Source organism: Carassius auratus, unplaced genomic scaffold (genome assembly GCF_003368295.1).
Source record: "Carassius auratus strain Wakin unplaced genomic scaffold, ASM336829v1 scaf_tig00014789, whole genome shotgun sequence".
Lineage (NCBI taxonomy): Eukaryota > Metazoa > Chordata > Actinopteri > Cypriniformes > Cyprinidae > Carassius > Carassius auratus.
The window spans coordinates 385,100-402,466 of record NW_020524526.1 but is presented as its reverse complement, the minus strand read 5'-3'; the positions used below and the strand labels follow the sequence as shown (position 1 = coordinate 402,466).

The following is a 17,367-nucleotide window of genomic DNA, read 5'->3' as shown; positions in this document are numbered from 1 at the left end:
TTTCTCTATTAGACACAATCCCATTTACAAGACATCTGATACAGAAGAGGAAGTTAAAAAAAGAAAGCTCTGCCCAGCTCATAGACTTCTATTTCTAGGTATATAACAGTGATGTTATGTAACAGACTGAGTGGCACAATATATGCAATTGTTCCATTTATGTGGACATTCCAAAATGTAAATTTGCTAACATGGAAAATCTGTTTCACTGCAGTCTTCAATATAATGCAGGCTCCTGTTCAATCAGCTTCCAGAGTCCAGACCTTTGTCCAGCCCTCTAATCAAATTCTGCCTAACCATCCCTCCGAGTCCTCTGACCAGATGTGCAGCAGTTCTCCATAATTGACTGAGTTAAGTGACTCATCAGCCCTGCCTGCCATGTACACCTTTTTTTACATTTTACATGTTCTCTCTGCTTTGTGTTCACATTTTGTATGGCAGGTAAAACACTTCAGCATAATTGGAGGAACCTCATTGGAAGTAAGTCTGTTGCATGCTTGTGCACTGACCAATGAGCTGGCATCATCACTAAATTGGGCTGGGAAGATGGTTAAAAAGCAGTCAAGGCAAAAGAGGGCATTCAAGGATACGTTCTTGAATATGTGTATATTTGGTGAGTTATTACTATCAATGATTTTATTTGTTGTTCTGCCTTTTGTGTTCCCAGAAATTGACCTTACTTCATCCAATATTTCCCTGTTCCAGTTCCTCCATTAATGTAATAAATTGCATACATTTCATATCTTGTTGTTTTTCTTTTGTTAGATGCTATGACTTTGCAGATGGGTATGGGAAAAGTTTCCCAGTATGAATATAGTCAGGCAGTCCAGAAATGGCTCCGATATGCACCGTACCGTGTGGGCGGAACTGCACTTCAAACCAGTGAAACTGTTCCGTCTGTACCTCCAGATACAAATTAATTAGCTTTTTTTGTTCATTGGTTTATTTGTTTATTGGTTTACTTTTGAGTCTGTATTAAGGTTTTTTCTTTTGTTTTTTGTTTTTTACATGGAATTGAGTGCTTTTGAGTTGAATGAATTAAAAGAACAAAGACTGGAAAATAAAGAAGAATGTGATTGAAACAGTGTTTTAAATTTTTTATTAATATAGTTGGTTGAATATTGATTCAATGTTAAGAGCATGTTTTTGTCTTCAATATTAATAATGTTTCGAATGTGGGTGCAAAAGTGACGTTGAAACAACATCACTTTGTAATGTTGAAGCAATATTAACACCATTGATTTGTGGTTGAAATCTGAACATTATTTCAATATTAACTGAGGGTGCAAGAGTGATGTTAAAGCAACATCACTTTCTAACATTATTTCAATGTAATCAGCGTATAAAAATGTATGTGAAACCCCACAATCATAAGTTTAAACAACAATGAAAATGCATAAGCAGGAAAAATATTAAGAAATGTATAAAACCGTAAAAATAATTATGTAATGATTACATAATGAAAATGATATAAATGATAAAAATTATGATTATATGATTTAATCATTAAAAATGAATGAAAAAAACAACAACTATTAGTTATTAGAAACTACTGGCTATATAATCATAACTAATAATAGAGTCAACGACAGTCACAATCACTGTAGCTGTAGGCCTAAACATCATGGTGATGGTTACTTTGTGTTTCCTCACCACTCCACAGAAGAGCAGCAACAGTGATGAATGAGAATGATTACTCTGTATTCACTAGACAGAAGGGAAATACTGATTACCAAATATTTGATCACAACGAAGAGAATACACACAAGTTCAGACAAGACAAGTTTGGCGTTGCTGGAAGTTATGTTCAGTTATGTTATTATGATCCTCTTCCATCATTCTGCATGTTGTTGCATGTCCTCAATTGGGAAAAAATAAAAAACAGAAAAATAAAAAGTATGTCACTGATGATCTTTCTGATGATGGAGAGCAATTTCTGGACTCTCTTACTAAAGGTATGAATGAGGAACCTGGAAAACACAGTAGTATATAAAAACATGAACACCTACATTAATGTCCGTAACATACAGATTGTGAACAGTCTGCAAACCACTTACACTTAAATTCAATAAACAGAATGAAAATAATGTTAAAAAACATCTCACATTGGGCTATTTCATTTTAGAAAACATATAAAAAATACTCACTGACAGTGACATTAAATGTCTTTGACGTTGTTATTCTGCTGGGATAGACAATATTTAGATAATAAAGTCCTGAGTCTTCACTCGTTGCGTTTCTGATGGTTAGAGATCCAGTTGTGAAGTCCACCTGTAGTCTGCCTCCGAAAATTTCAGCTTTCACATAATTAGTTAGGCCTAAATCATTCATGCTAGGATAAATGTCCGCAATGTGTATCGATTCAAACTTCCAAATTATGTGATATTTTATTGACTTAGTAACGTCGGTGGGTAGAATGATAGATTCTCCCTCCTTCACTTCTTTATAAACACCTGAAACAGACGTGAATGATATATATTAGAGACAAGCTGGTGCTAATAAACGATTTCAAACTACACTGGGATCTAAAAACATTACAAACAAACGAAAAATGAAAACATTGCGAAAAAGAAAAAAGGACATGAAAATGTGAAAGCATGAAAAAAATAAAAATAGGCTAATTTACCATCGACGATCTGCGAGAACAGACAAAGCAGCAGAATTGAGAGATTCATATTGTTTGCCCAAACGTCAGGAATAATCCAACTCCACATTAGATTCTAGACGGGGGAAAAATTTTTTTAACATTGAGCCGAAACTATTAAGGATCTGGGCGTGTCCGTGTGCGCGCACCCGAGCGTCAAGTTACTAGACATGATCATGACGTATCATCATCCACACGGGTCTTCACCGTCCATGCATACGATATTTTAATTTATCTATATTATATTATTTATTCAAAAAAAGTAAAAAATAAAATAAAATAAACAAAACAAACAAATACAATGTTCGAACATTGAACATTGGCTGCAAAATATTTGGAAATGTAACTTCTGAAAGCTGCTATACATGGAGCAGCATTTAAATATATTGTATCTAAATACAAATATATAAATGAAATATTGCTTTACAATAAATTGAATATATGTATCAGTGAATAGCCTACTGCTAGATAACAGTCTCCTCAAAGGTACACTCTAAAAACTGCTGGGTTAAAAACAACCCAGCGCTGGGTAAATATTGAACAGAACACATGCTGGGTTTTTTTTTTGACCCAGCTGGTTGGGTTACATGTTTTTATGCAACGTGCTGGGTTGTTTTATTTAAGTCATCTATTGTTCATAATTACCACATTGATGGCTTAAAATAGGCTGGAAATGTAAAACACACACACACACACACACACACACACACACACACACACACACACACACACACAGAATTACTCAAGACAACAGCAATAATCAAAAGATTAACATTTATTAATAAGGGAGAACACCCATGGACAAAAACGAAACAAAACTCATTTAACAAGCATTATAGAAAATGTATCGTTTAAATGAAAAATGGGCATAGAGACAAGAAAAACAACAAGTCAAATCTAACAGACAAACAGGTCTAAAGGTGTAAATATGTAAATCCTGATTTTTTTTTTTGTTGCAATAAAGTGCTTGAGCCAATACGAAAAAGCACAGACTGGAGTCAGATGATCGACCTAGTTTCTGAACCGTGTTTCATCAGAATGAAGAAAACACAAGTTCAGACAAGATATATTAGCTTGGCGTTGCAGCAAGTATTTACAATGATCCTGTTGTGCTGAACTGACGTTTTAAGAAGACTAGCTAGATGATTCAGAATTGCAGAAGTGTCTTGTAGTTATTGCATGTCCCCAATTAAAAACACACACACACACACACACACACACACACACACACACATGTTTGTTTTTGTGAAAAGTGGGGACATCCCATAGGCGTAATGGTTTTTATAATGTACAAACTGTATATTCTATCGCCCTTCACCAACCCTACCCCTAACCCTAACCCTCACAGGAAACTTTGTGAATTTTTACTTTCTCAAAAAAACTAATTCTGTATGATTTATAAGCGTTTTGAAAAAATGGGGACATGGGTTATGTCCTCATAAGTCAACCTCTCCTTGTAATACCTGTGTCATACCCATGTCATTATACAGAGATGTGTCCTGATATGTCACAAAAACATGCCCACACACATATATATAATTTATTTATTATATTAAGTAAATAATATTCATGTATAGCATTATGTGACATGGGATGTCAGTGCAAGAGAAAATCTAGACATATTTCTACCACCAGGGGACGTCCTGAAACCAAGTTCATGCTTCTGCTTCCTGAATGATTTAAGACTTTCATAAAACACAGGGGTTTGAGTTCTTCATCTTTCTCTCCTCTAATCGAATGACTGGTTAGTAGACGAATCCAGACAACAAGAATGCAACAGTTTGATCAGTGGCGCATGACTATCCTGGAGTATACTGTGTCATCTGTCCCGTTAGCTTTCTGAAAAACAAAGCAAATTTACTGTAAGAAATGAGGCTCGCCAAACAAAAGTTCTTAACAAGTTAAAGACATTTATTTCACCATGACAGTAAATACAAAAAGTGTGTCATTGTTGTGTTTGGACTGCAGAGAGAAAGAGACTTGTGCATGTTCCATTAAGGTCTGATCAAAAATACTAATTGTTAGTGTTTAATTACAGACCGTAAAGTCTAAATGCTCCTAACATCGTGCACAGAATATTGACAGGTTTAAGTGATTGTTATTTTATATTTTCCATGTAAGATGACTTAAATTTCATTCTGTTTCATTCATTCCTCACACAAAGCTATCACATGACTTCAGAAGACTCTGAATATCACACAGTCATCTGGACTATATTTGTTTTGTCATTTTGGAGCTCGACAGCCCCATTCTCAGTAATACTGAAAAAAGTGACCTGGATGATCTTTAAAATGATGTTTCACAGAATAAAGAAAGGCCTATGAGTTTTGCACATGCAGAGAGATGGTGCTTCATCAAAAAAATCTTACCTTTTTCTGATCATTTTGTCTAAAATATCCAGTTTCAGCATATTGTACCTCTTCATCTCCTGTCTGGACTGTTTCCACTGTATTACCATTTCCTGAATGGTAATTTCAATTTCTCAATCATTAACATCAGTTATATAAACTTGATGCAAACGCATAAATATATTTTTCTTGCTATAAAGGCAGAAGATAAGGCTTACTTTTTTGTGCCACTCTTCTGCGTTTCCTGTAGAGGAAGTACATCACACTCACGAGAGCTACAACCAGAGCTACAGCAGACACAGATGCAGCAAGAACTTTATTTAGAAGAAACCACTCTAAAATGGAAAGAAAGCAGTTAACTTTGGTCTCACATCAACAGTGCATTTATAGACTCAGAAGATTCTTTCTATATACTAGATGAAACACAGAAACTCTGATTACTGTTGAATTACCTTCACATGGCTGACAGAGTTGAGTGATGTCCAGATGTGTGGTCTGGTTTGTGACGGGATTGTTGATCACACAGCTGTAGATGTTGTTCTCCTGATATTCCACCTCCAGAGGTAGAGAGAGACTGATGCTGAGATCAGACACACTGATGCTGGACAATAAACTGTTTCCTTTGTACCAGGAGAGAGTCACAGCACTCACATTCAACACTGAACACAACAGTGAACAATTCTGGTTTGTTGATCTTTCAGATGAAGAACACTGTGAAGAGTCTCTGGTGATGATGGGAAAGGGCAGAAGCGCTGTGAAATATCAAATAAAACTAAAATATTAATTCAGGAACAAACAGTGATTGACATCTTTCTACAATTTAGAGATTTTTAAATATTCTCAGACATGTTGGTCATCATATGTCTATACTTAAATTGTTAAAAACTATTTCATGCAGCAGTTTTTAATTTACATCTACAAGCAATTCAGCCTGAACTGGTATTCCCTTTGGGATTGTAAAGCAAAATTACATTCGATTTTATTATTATTATTTTAATATAAATAGGCCAAAGAAATTACTTTTTTGTCTTCCTTTTCCATTTGAAATATTTATGAAACACCAGGGAACACAATTTTAATTTCTGTTTCATCACAGTTTGGATCATAATGGGCTCAGTTACTCACCATAGACAGAAACATTGAATCTCTTGTATGAAGTTCCTCTGTTGCTGATGACGGTCAGTTTATAAAGTCCAGAGTGTTCAGTTCTGATGTTTCTGATGGTCAGAGATCCAGTTTGATTGTCCATCTGGAGTCTGTCTCCAAATATCTCATTATTGTCAAACATATCAATGTTTTCCTTATAGATTTCAGCTATTCTCGTCTCTTTAGGTCCAAACATCCACAGAATCTGATCGTCTCTCTTTACTTCAGTAACATAACTGTGTAGAGAGACAGAATCTCCTTCAGTCACTGACACTGACTTCACTGCATCTATATCTGCACCAAACACACCTGAAACACAAACAGAAGTTCCCAGTCAGTATTTAAAACCTGTTTCAGATATCAAACAGGATGTTAGGAGGATCTACTAAAATCTCTTTAAATACAATGTGGAAAAACGTTTTACTGGGATTTTACTAATCCCAATAGAGAAAAATATTCCTAATATTTGCTAAAAGGATGTTTAACACGTACCATTCATGATCAATAAACACAGACTGAATAAAGTAGCGTTGTGAATCATCTTCTATTTATGAACTATTCTCCGACATAATCATCTATTCTGTTTACAAACTGTTATTTGCATGCTCTTATAATGTTAACATGCTCTATCTTCAATTACAAAAAAAAAAAAAAAAGAAAATCCACGAAGAAGAATTAACAGCGTTTACATGCGAGGTATAATCCAGTTCTGTGAAGGTGATTCGTAGGAATGGATTTGAGATCTACAGGTTTACTTTACGCACACTTTCTGTTCCTCCCTCCGCCTCCACCCCTGCACATGGTAAATCAACCATAGGTTTTATGATCAAAGTATGCTATATATTTGATTAAATAAGCCATTTATTTTCTCACATTATTTTTTTTCTGTATCTATTTAGCTTAATTTTCTAATTGCTTTTTTTATTTCTTGTGGATATCAGTTAAATTCGTATAAATTATGAATATATAATATTTAATAATACTTTATATATGATATGCTCTATTTAAACAGCAGTATCGCTGTATAGAAATCTAGCCGTGTAATTAGCCATTTTGCAAGTAATTTTATTTGTATAATTTTACAAGTTTTCCAAGTTTAATATAGTCTTCTATAACTGCGTCTGCATACTGCTTTTCCTCATATCTGACAAATAAATCAGCAGCTCAGTGCACAATTACACTGATAATCATGCAGCTGTATACATTTCTAATGCAGTGTGTCATGCAAATTATGATTTCCTTATGCAGTTTTCTTCTCTTATACCTTGATTTTAATTGACCACTGAAAAGCCATAACATTTGCACTTCTGTCTAGAGGTTTTTTTTTTGATACCTTGGGTTCTGGCCACCATTTCCGTTACAGCTAAGACTCAACATCCTTTAAAATTTTCTCATCAGTTTGAGGCTCTACAGTGACATATTTAAAGTGCTTTTGCAGGATTAAAGAGAATGTTTTATCTAAATCATCAGTTGTGTCATGGATAACTAAGACATTTGGGAAGGTTTGTGTCTGTGCGAAACCTGATAAGTTTGTGAGCTTCTGGTTACTGCTGTGAACTTTGTGTTGCTTTTGTAAAGTAAAATGTGTTTTATAAGCTACCCAACAAGAAGGATATTGAACACAAATTTAATTTTGTATCTCGTACCCATACAAGGACATTAACAAACTGTTTAGTATTAATTGCAAAACTAGCGTTCTCATGACATTTGTTTCCAGTGAAGTGTCTGTAGGGGGATTCAGAAACAGCCTCTGAAGGCAGAAACAGCCCTTTACCCACTTGTTGCGGGCACATACAGACACACCAACACACTGTTACATGCGGCCAGTAATACATACACCCCTGCACCTGCTGATGCATTCAACCAACAGCACAAAACCACATGGACAGCCAATACACAACAATGACCACAGCAGGTATCATTCTGACTCCAAGACTGAGCTGCTAGTAAGGCAGAGAGCATGTCTTTTTCATGTTGCATTAAAAAAGAGGCCTTGTGCACAACTGCGTCAATGCAAAAGCATTACTGAGACTGATACAGAGAATGCTGTTAATGTGCCACAGGTCATTCAGTCAATGCATTGTGAGTATTTTACAGTACTGGTAAATCACACCTTGTAAATTCTAGTACATTTCTAAAGTTAAATATATCTGCAAGCAGCAATGAAGGGGCTGAGCACAACAGAGGCAAAATGAGGAACTAGCATTGCTGGGAACATCGGAAGAAATCGCAGCAATGACAAATGGCTGAAAAACACAATCAACAGTACTATGATTTACCGTATTTTCCGGACTATAAGTCGCGCTTTTTTTCATAGTTTGGCTGGTCCTGTGACTTATAGTCAGGTGCGACTTATTTATCAAAATTAATTTGACATGAACCAAGAGAAATGTACTAAGACAAATGAACCAAGTTAAAACATTACTCTACACCAGCGAGAGGGCGCTCTATGCTGCTCAGTGCTCCTGTACTCTACAGTACACTGAAAACATAGAGCGCCCTCTCGTGGCTGTAGATGGTAATGTTTTCTCTTGGTTCTAAATAAAAGCGACTTATAGTCCGGTGCGACTTATGTTTTTTTCCTCATCATGACGTATTTTTGGACTGATGAGACTTATACTCAGGTGGGACTTATAGTCCGAAAAATACGGTAATTTCTTATCACCTTTGATCAAAAGTTATCACTGTTATCAAATTGCAGCCTCAGAATCAGTTTGGCACTATGCCAACACTTTGATTGATTATTTGAGATTGTCTTGGTCTATTGAAATGCCTTTAATAACTCTGCTATCTGAAGATGATCTGAGCTGATTTGGTGTAATCAGACAAACAATATAGGAGGAGTTCAAAAAATGTGACATTGAAAACAGTTCAAAATTGTGGACTGCGAGTTTGATCGAATATGTCACGGTTCATGAATTCCCTCTCTCTCTCTCGTCTAGCGTGCTGTTGTGTGTGTGTGTGTCTGTGGGCGTGGTCACTGATCAGCGATGATCAGCAGCGCCAGCTGGTTTCAATTGTTTGTCTCCTATAAGAGTTCAGTAACTTGTGTTTCATGTTGTCCTAGCTCCTGCCTGAGTCTTCCTGTATCGTCGTTTGTTCCTGGATCTTCACTGAGCACTGGATATTCGAGCACCGCCACGAGGATTACACAAGCACCGGGATTCAAGGGATCATCGTGGGAGCGAGCACTATCATCTGTTGTCCACTGAAGTTCCTGTGTCACCGTTCCATCAGCCTTGTGTCCGCCCACCTGTGTTTCCCTGTCATTCGTCGTGCTTATCTGACTTTTGTGCTGTTTGTCAATAAACACGCCTTATAATTTCGTATTTTTTTTCTGGTATCGAAGACACATATTGAGTTTGGTCATGATATATGATTACAAAATTCAAAATGGCCGATACCCAAAACTATTATACCCCATTCGACTATTAATTGGGTATTGGCATGCTGAATTTGATCAGAAGAAACCAGTTTTTATGATTTTTGAACAAACCATTCAGAAGTTATTGGCAAAAATAAAAAAATCATATCTCCTGACCAGTAGGTGGTGCTGTGCCAAAATACTACATGTAACCTCAGGTCATGGTTATAGTGACATTTACCAAATTTGGTCATAATACGCAAAAGTGTTGCAGAGATATATAGCTTCATGTCCAATTTGGCTTGCTCTTCACTGAATTTGTTAGTGCGTTACATCCTTTGCATTCAACTCAGCACGAGCCAAGGACCAGAAGAAAAATTTATTTTGCTGCCAGACCTTAAAGTTCTTAAAGTCACTTTCACTTTCACTTTCTTTTTTTTTTCAATTAGCAGATGTACACTCAATAATGCATATACATTATAATAATATCCATATATTTCCCCACATTTTCTCAATATTCCATAAATTGATTCTGGGCAAACAGGAAAGCTAGAAACAATTTGCAAAACCTTTAAAAAAATGTATTATTCAAGGATAAACCAACAAAAGAATTAAGTATTAGACTACGTTTATAAATAGTGGCACCTGTTGGCCAAGGTTAGTAATTCTAATATGCTATCTTTTTTCTTTCTTGTGTTGCTTCTTTAGAAAAAAAAATCGTTTTTGAAAAGAGAGAGGAAAAATATCTTATAACCTCAGATTTTTTTTTTTTTTTTTATATTTTTTTTTTCACAATCAGGGCTTCTGTACAGTTTGAATGTTCTTGTTTCCTTTCATTTTTTTTCAAGATCTCAGGTTTATTATCCTCAGTCACTATAAGAAATTAAACCCGGTGGTGCAGCCACTGAAGCGCCTCCCACAGCGATTCACCAAAACAAGTAAAAAATAACATACAGTATAAAATATAGAATAATTCTTACTAAAAAGACATGGAATTAGTGCCCATGACCTTTACATTGGAGAAGTGGTTTTGGAGGATTGGAGGGTGAAAGTTACCTTTTTTAAACTTTCATTTTAGAGCTGATGGAAGAGAACAAGGAGGTTGAAGAACTGAGTGAAGCGGAGAAGAAACACCATGATATCAAAACTGAAGAAAAATATTGAGGCCCTTTCAGACTGGAGATATTTTACTGAAAAGTAGATCCAAGAAAACTTTCACCTGCCCTCAGTGTGAAAAGAGTTTCTCACACAAACATAGTCACATACTGGTGAGAAACCACACATGTGATCAGTGTGGGAAGTGTTTTAGAGAAAAAGGAACGCTAAAGGTACACCTTTGAGAGAAGTTACATGCATGATCATTGTGGGAAGACCTTCACACAGAAAGAAGACTCTAGGAATCACATTTAAAAGCAACAAGTCTTTGGTCATTAATATTATTTATTAAAAAAAAAAAAAAAACTGTTGTATCCATCTTCCTTGTTCATAGGCATGAGATGCCAGAATGTTGTTACAATTATTATCAGCTATCCCAATTTTGTTGGTGACACAGAACTATGATTTAGCAGATTTATTACTGCAATTAAATCTAGTTAGTAATACAACACACATGAATAAACAAAGTGTATCAAATAAATAGACTTTGCCAGAATGGTAACAGGTTTTGCAAATTTAAGTTAAGCAAAAGCTGATTTATTATTTCTTGTTACAATGTTTTGCACAGAGGTTTTGCAGCTGCAGGTAGTTTAATAATAATAGACAAAAATATCTAAATCAAAACACTCAAGATCACTCTTTTAAAAGTTCTTTTAAGTGTTGATTGCGGAAGAAGGAATGTTGTTTCTAATAATAATAATAATAATAATAATAATAAAAACAGATTAGGAATTCAGACTCGATCTGAATTATTAAATGTAATTTAAACAATCATGTGCATGCTGTGTTCACATTTAAACTGCATAGTAAACAAAACGCACAGGTGGTAAATAAAAACAGCGTCTCTAATCATATTTCTCAAAAGATATCAGAACAATCCAAGTTAAAGTCCTCATAATGTAGTGAATTAAGTCTGCTTTAAATGGAAAAGAGCATAAACGTAAGATAAAAAAAAAATGGATATATAAACAAATTAACTACAATGTTTTAGATATTCTTATGCTAGGAGGAATAAGTCAAAACTAAGGTGCTCTTCCACTTTTTTTTTTTTTTTTGGTCAATGGTGAACTTGCATGTTGCCATCTATTGGAATGTTGAGTAATTATGATTTAGTTATTGCTTCTTTTCTATCCCTCACTTCTTTATTATGCCATCGCTAAGTGCATCCAGTTCTCATCAATTGTTAGTTTCCTGGATCGTAAAAAAATAAAAATAAAAATTATATAGGCAATGAGAAAGGCTAATTTTAAATGTGTGATTTCTACTCTCTCTAGGAAAAACAAAATAAAAGTAGGGTTAATTTGCGTTGTTATTAACCCACAGGATGTGTAAATATAAGACAAAACAATACAGGAATTAGTATAAATTAACTTTACCCTTTAAGACTGTAAAATACATGGCACTGTCACGTTTATGAACTTTCTGTTTCCTTTTTTGGTCTTCCTGTTCTTGTTTTGGTTAAGTGATTGATTCCCACCTGTTTCCAGTTCCCTCATCACCTCCTGAGCGTTTAAATACCCGTTCTGTTCAGTTCTCCCTCGTCCATGATTAAATGTATTGTTGATATGTTAATGCTGAATGTAATCCTGTATTTTGCCTGTATTCTCCTCGTCATCAGTAAACTCCTCATTTGTTCCAGATCCTCCTCTTGCACTTTGTTTTACGTTTAGCACTACCATAGTTTGTAACAGACACAACCACTAGATATGTTTCTTTAATATCAATGTGTTCTTAATACAGCATATTTCATACAGTCTTTAACATGTAATATTGCCTGCATTTAGATGCATTAACAAGCAATTTATGTAAAGTAAATATCAAACGTAACATTTCTAGTTATGAGTTAAAGCAGATCATGAACTGAAAAACACGCAATATTCACTTCCTGCTTCACTTCCTGAAGGAATATGCAACAACAGTGTACAGTGTGGGAAATATTTATTTGGTCCCCTGTTTGCCAACCTACAACTTGCAGAATTCTTTCTGGTTGGTAGGGGATTAAATACTTATTTAATCACTGATATGCAATGAACTTTATAGTGTTTTTTTTTTTTTTCTGGATTTTTTTTGTTGCTCTTCTCTGTCCGTTAAAATAACCCTTCCACAAAAATGACAGACCCTTCATTTCTTTGTAAGTGGGCAAACTTACAAAATCGCATTTCAGTGCAAGCTTGAGAAAATCTTGATAACAAACTAGAGACACAGTGAAGTTCTTGCTTTTGCTTCCTTAATGATTTAAGACTTTTATATGACACAGTTTTTATTTTTCTCTGCTGAAAAGTTGTCTGGCAGTCTGGCAGTTATGCTGGTGGTCATTAATGCTGGGATATATTTCACTGCATACAAATGTACAGGTGCTTCTCAAAAAATTTGAATGTTGAGGAAAAGTTCATTTCAGTAATTCAACTCAAATTGTGACTTGAAATTGTGATGATTTTGGCTCACATTTAACAAAAACCCACCAATTCACAATCTCAACAAATTAGAATTCTTCATAAAACCAAAAATAATAATAATAATAAAAAAAACATTTAGTGAAATGTTGGCCTTCTGGATAGTATATTCATTAACTGTACATGTACTCAATACTTGGTAGTGGCTCCTTTTGCTCTAATTACTGCCTCTATTCGGCGTGGCATGGAGGTGATCAGTTTGTGGCACTGCTGAGGTGGTCTGGAAGCCCATGTTTATTTGACAGTGGCCTTCAGCTCATCTGCATTGTTTGGTCTCTTGTTTCTCATTTTCCTCTTAACAATAGCTCATAGATTCAGTTCAGTTCAGAGTTCAGGTCTGATGAGTTTGCTGGCCAATCAAGCACACCAACACCATGGACATTTAACCAACTTTTGGTGCTTTTGGCAGTGTGGGCAGGTGTTAAATCCTGATGGAAAATAAAGTCAGCATCTCAAAAAGCTGGTCAGCATTAGGAGGCATGAAGTGCTCCAAAACTTTGGTAAATGGGTGCAGTGACTTTGGTTTTCAAAAAACACAATGGACCAACACCAGCAGATGACATTGCACCCCAAATCATCACAGACTGTGGAAACTTAACACTGGACTTCAAGCAACTTGAGCTATGAGCTTCTCTTTGTTTCCAAATGAAATACAAAACTTGCTCTCATCTGGAGAAAGGAGTTTGGACCACTTGGCAACAGTCCAGTTCTTCTTCTCCTTAGTCCAGGTAAAACACCTCTGGTGCTGTCTGTGGTACAGGAGTGGCTTAACAAGAGGAATACGACAACTGTATCCAAATTCATTTACACATCTGTGTGTGGTGGCTCTTGATGCCTTGACCCCATCCTCAGTCCATTCCTTGTGAAGTTCACTCAAATTCTTGAATCGATTTTGGTTGACAGTCATCATAAGGCTGCGGTTCTCTCGGTTGTTTGCACATTTTTTTCTTCCACACTTTTTCCTTCCACTCAACTTTCTGTTAACATGCTTGGATACAGCACTCTGTAAACAGCAAGCTTATTGGCAGTACATTTTTTGTGACTTACACTCCTTGTGAAGGGTGTCAATGATTGTCAGAGACCATTTTGAAGGCTCAGGAAACCTTTGCAGGTGTTTTGAGTTGATTAGCTGATTGCCATGTCATCATATTTTAATTTGTTGATGAATTGGTGAGTTTTCGTTAAATGTGAGCCAAAATCATCATAATTAAAAGAACCAAAGACTTAAACTACTTCAGTCTGTGTACATTGAATTGTGCATTGTACTGAAATAAATGAACTTTTCCTCAACATTCTAATTTATTGAGAAGCACCTTAATCTTTGTCTGATAGAGGGATATTTTCAAATATAAAATCAGTCAAAAATCTAATTCATTAAGTTGAGTTCTTCTGTGTTCCTCTCTTTTATTAGACAAACAGTATGCATATAAATGGCGCAGTAAGACAGTTTGATCAGCGTTGTACGATAATCCTGGAGTATACTGCTTCCTCTGTCCCATTAGCTCTCTGAAAGACAACACAAAATTACTTAAGAAACTAGGCTCAATAAACAAAATATTTCGATAAGTTAAAGTCAATCATTTCATACAAATTGTGTGTCATTGTGGTGTTTATGGACTGTTTAGGGACCTAAAAATACTAATTGTTAGTGTTTAAATACAGACCGTAAAGTCTAAATGCTCTTAACATCGTTCACAGAATAACTTCTATGTTTTGTCAGATTTAAGTGATCATTATTTTATATTTTCCATGTAAGACAACATAAATCTAATCTCTGTTCCTCACACAAAGCTATAACATGACTTCAGAAGACTCTGAATATCACACAGTCATCTGGACTATTGTTTTGCTATTTTGCAACTTGACAGCTCCATCCTGGACAATCTTTAAAATGTAATCTTTAATATTTCACAGAATAAAGTCATGTGAGCTGTGGACATGCTGATAAAGGCGTTTCATGAAAATGTTACCTTTTTTTGTTCATTTTGTCTAAAAAATCCAGTTTCAGCATATTGTATCTCTTCATCTTCTAGCTGGACTGTTTCCGCTGTAGGTTCTAAACCATTTCCAAAACCAAAGTTTTAGAGTTAGGATAAGGTTAATTTCTCAATTACCAACATCCGTTTTAATGCAAAAATACTTATACTTTATTCTTGTTATAGGAGAAGAAGACAGGGCTTACTTTTTTGTGCCGCTCTTCTGCTTTTCCTGTAGAGGAAGTACATCACAATCACGAGTGCTACAACCAGAGCTACAGCAGACACAGATGCAGCAAGGACTTTATTTAGAAGAAACCTTTCTAAAATGGAAAGAAAGCAGTTAACTTTGGTCTCACATCAACATTCCTTTTATAGACACAGAATACACTTCCTATATACTTGATGAAACACGGAAACTCTGTTTACTGTTGAATTACCTGGACACGTGTGACAGAGTCCACTGACGTCCAGATGTGTGGTCTGGTTTGTGACGGGATTGTTGATCACACAGCTGTAGATGTTGTTCTCCTGATATTCCACCTCCAGAGGTAGAGAGAGACTGATGCTGAGATCAGACACACTGATGCTGGACAATAAACTGTTTCCTTTGTACCAGGAGAGAGTCACAGCACTCACATTCACAACTGAACACAGCAGTGAACAATTCTGGTTTGTTGATCTTTCAGATGCAGAACACTGTGAAGAGTCTCTGGTGATGACAGGAACAGGAAGACGAGCTAGAATATAAAAAAATATTTCAGGAACAACACAGTATTGACATCTAAACAATGAAGACATCTTTAAATACAAAGTTATTTCATGAAACTCTGGATGGTGCAAGTTAATAGGTCCTTAACTCCTTTAATCAGATTTTCATCCTGATTTCTGGTTTCTGTCCAATGCTATCTCACAAATCATTTTGTACATGTTTTCTAATTTGTATGCCCTCACTTGTACGATTTGTCTAGACCTTAGGGACGGGTAGGTTTAATGGCGGGGTTAGGTGAAGCGAATTTGTACAGATTCATAAGAATTTGGAAACTTGTAAAATACATAAGATTCAGCAAAAATTTGGCTAAATTAGCCACCTTGTAAAATATGGACAAATTACCATGAAATCGAGTTGTCGTGATAGAAATATTTATTTATTTATTTTATTTTTTACCATTTTTGATAGCTTTTAAAAAAAAATATTTTTATCAAATTTAAATTGTGAGTATAAACCAGTACCTAAAAAATTAAGCTCATGTACCTCCTCTATTTCTTTATTATTTACTCAAATTATTACTTTTTCTTTCTATTAGAAAAGCACATATAGACATTTTTTTAACATTCAGAGTAAGATGATTTTCCTGGAGCCATATAGATATCCGTTCCATTTGTTTATTTAAAACTGCAGCAACCTTGGCAGATGACTTAGCCGATGTATAAATTACTGTGTCAACAGCATTAAGCTGACATTCAACATCTGGGCAACAATATGGTATATCAATTATAAACAAATTAAAAAGCAAGGGGCCTAAGATTGAGTCTTGTGGTAAACCCATTTTATTTCTCATAGACAATGATTTTGTTTCCTTAATTTTATAACCCTGATCTCTTAGATTTAAATATGGGATAAACAACTCATATTCTCAATTTTTTTCCACAAAAAATATGCTTGTGTCAATACAAACAAAATGAACAATGTGTTCAACTTTTTACAAATATTTTCTGTTTTCACCTTTGACTTCTGGTGGTGAACTCAAAATATAACAAACTGTCTGGATTATCATGAGAATCAGTTTACTCACCATAGACTGTAACATTGAATCTCTTGTATGAAGTTCCTCTGGTGCTGAAGATGGATAGTTTATAAAGTCCAGAGTGTTCAGATCTGATGTTTCTGATGGTCAGAGATCCAGTTTGACTGTCCACCTCGAGTCTGTCTCCAAATTTCACATTACTGTCATACATATCAATGACCTGCTTATTAATTTCAGCTATTCGAATATTTTCAGGTCCAAAAATCCAAAACATCAGATCATCTCTCTGTTCTTCAGTAACATCAGTGTTTAGAGAGACAGAATCTCCTTCAGTCACTGATACTGACTTTATTACATCTGTATCACCAAACACTCCTGGAGAAAACATATATCAGTCTCAGTGAGTAAATCAAACCTGTTTCAGATCAAACAGGTCTAAAATCATCTTAACAAATAAATTAGAAAATTTAAAAATCCATACTGTTACCAAAAATATTTGATAAAAATTACATAAAACACATACCAGTTAAGAT

The 17,367-nt window shown here is 35.2% G+C and overlaps 1 protein-coding gene and 1 long non-coding RNA gene across 2 annotated transcripts; both read right to left on the bottom strand.

The window, feature by feature from the left end:
• Window positions 1-387: 387 nt before the first annotated feature.
• LOC113074492 (uncharacterized) lies at window positions 388-2,777 on the bottom strand. The gene is made up of 3 exons (XR_003280656.1): window positions 2,627-2,777; window positions 2,148-2,453; window positions 388-1,970 (listed from the first exon to the last, which is right to left on the bottom strand). It is a non-coding gene; the product is annotated as an uncharacterized LOC113074492 (long non-coding RNA).
• A 2,570-nt stretch (window positions 2,778-5,347) lies between these two features.
• LOC113074474 (hemicentin-2-like) lies at window positions 5,348-7,490 on the bottom strand. The gene is made up of 4 exons (XM_026247314.1): window positions 7,472-7,490; window positions 6,118-6,447; window positions 5,445-5,744; window positions 5,348-5,358 (listed from the first exon to the last, which is right to left on the bottom strand). The coding sequence occupies exons 1-4, from the start codon at window positions 7,488-7,490 to the stop codon at window positions 5,348-5,350; spliced, it is 660 nt and encodes a 219-aa protein (XP_026103099.1).
• Between the last annotated feature and the right edge of the window lie 9,877 nt (window positions 7,491-17,367).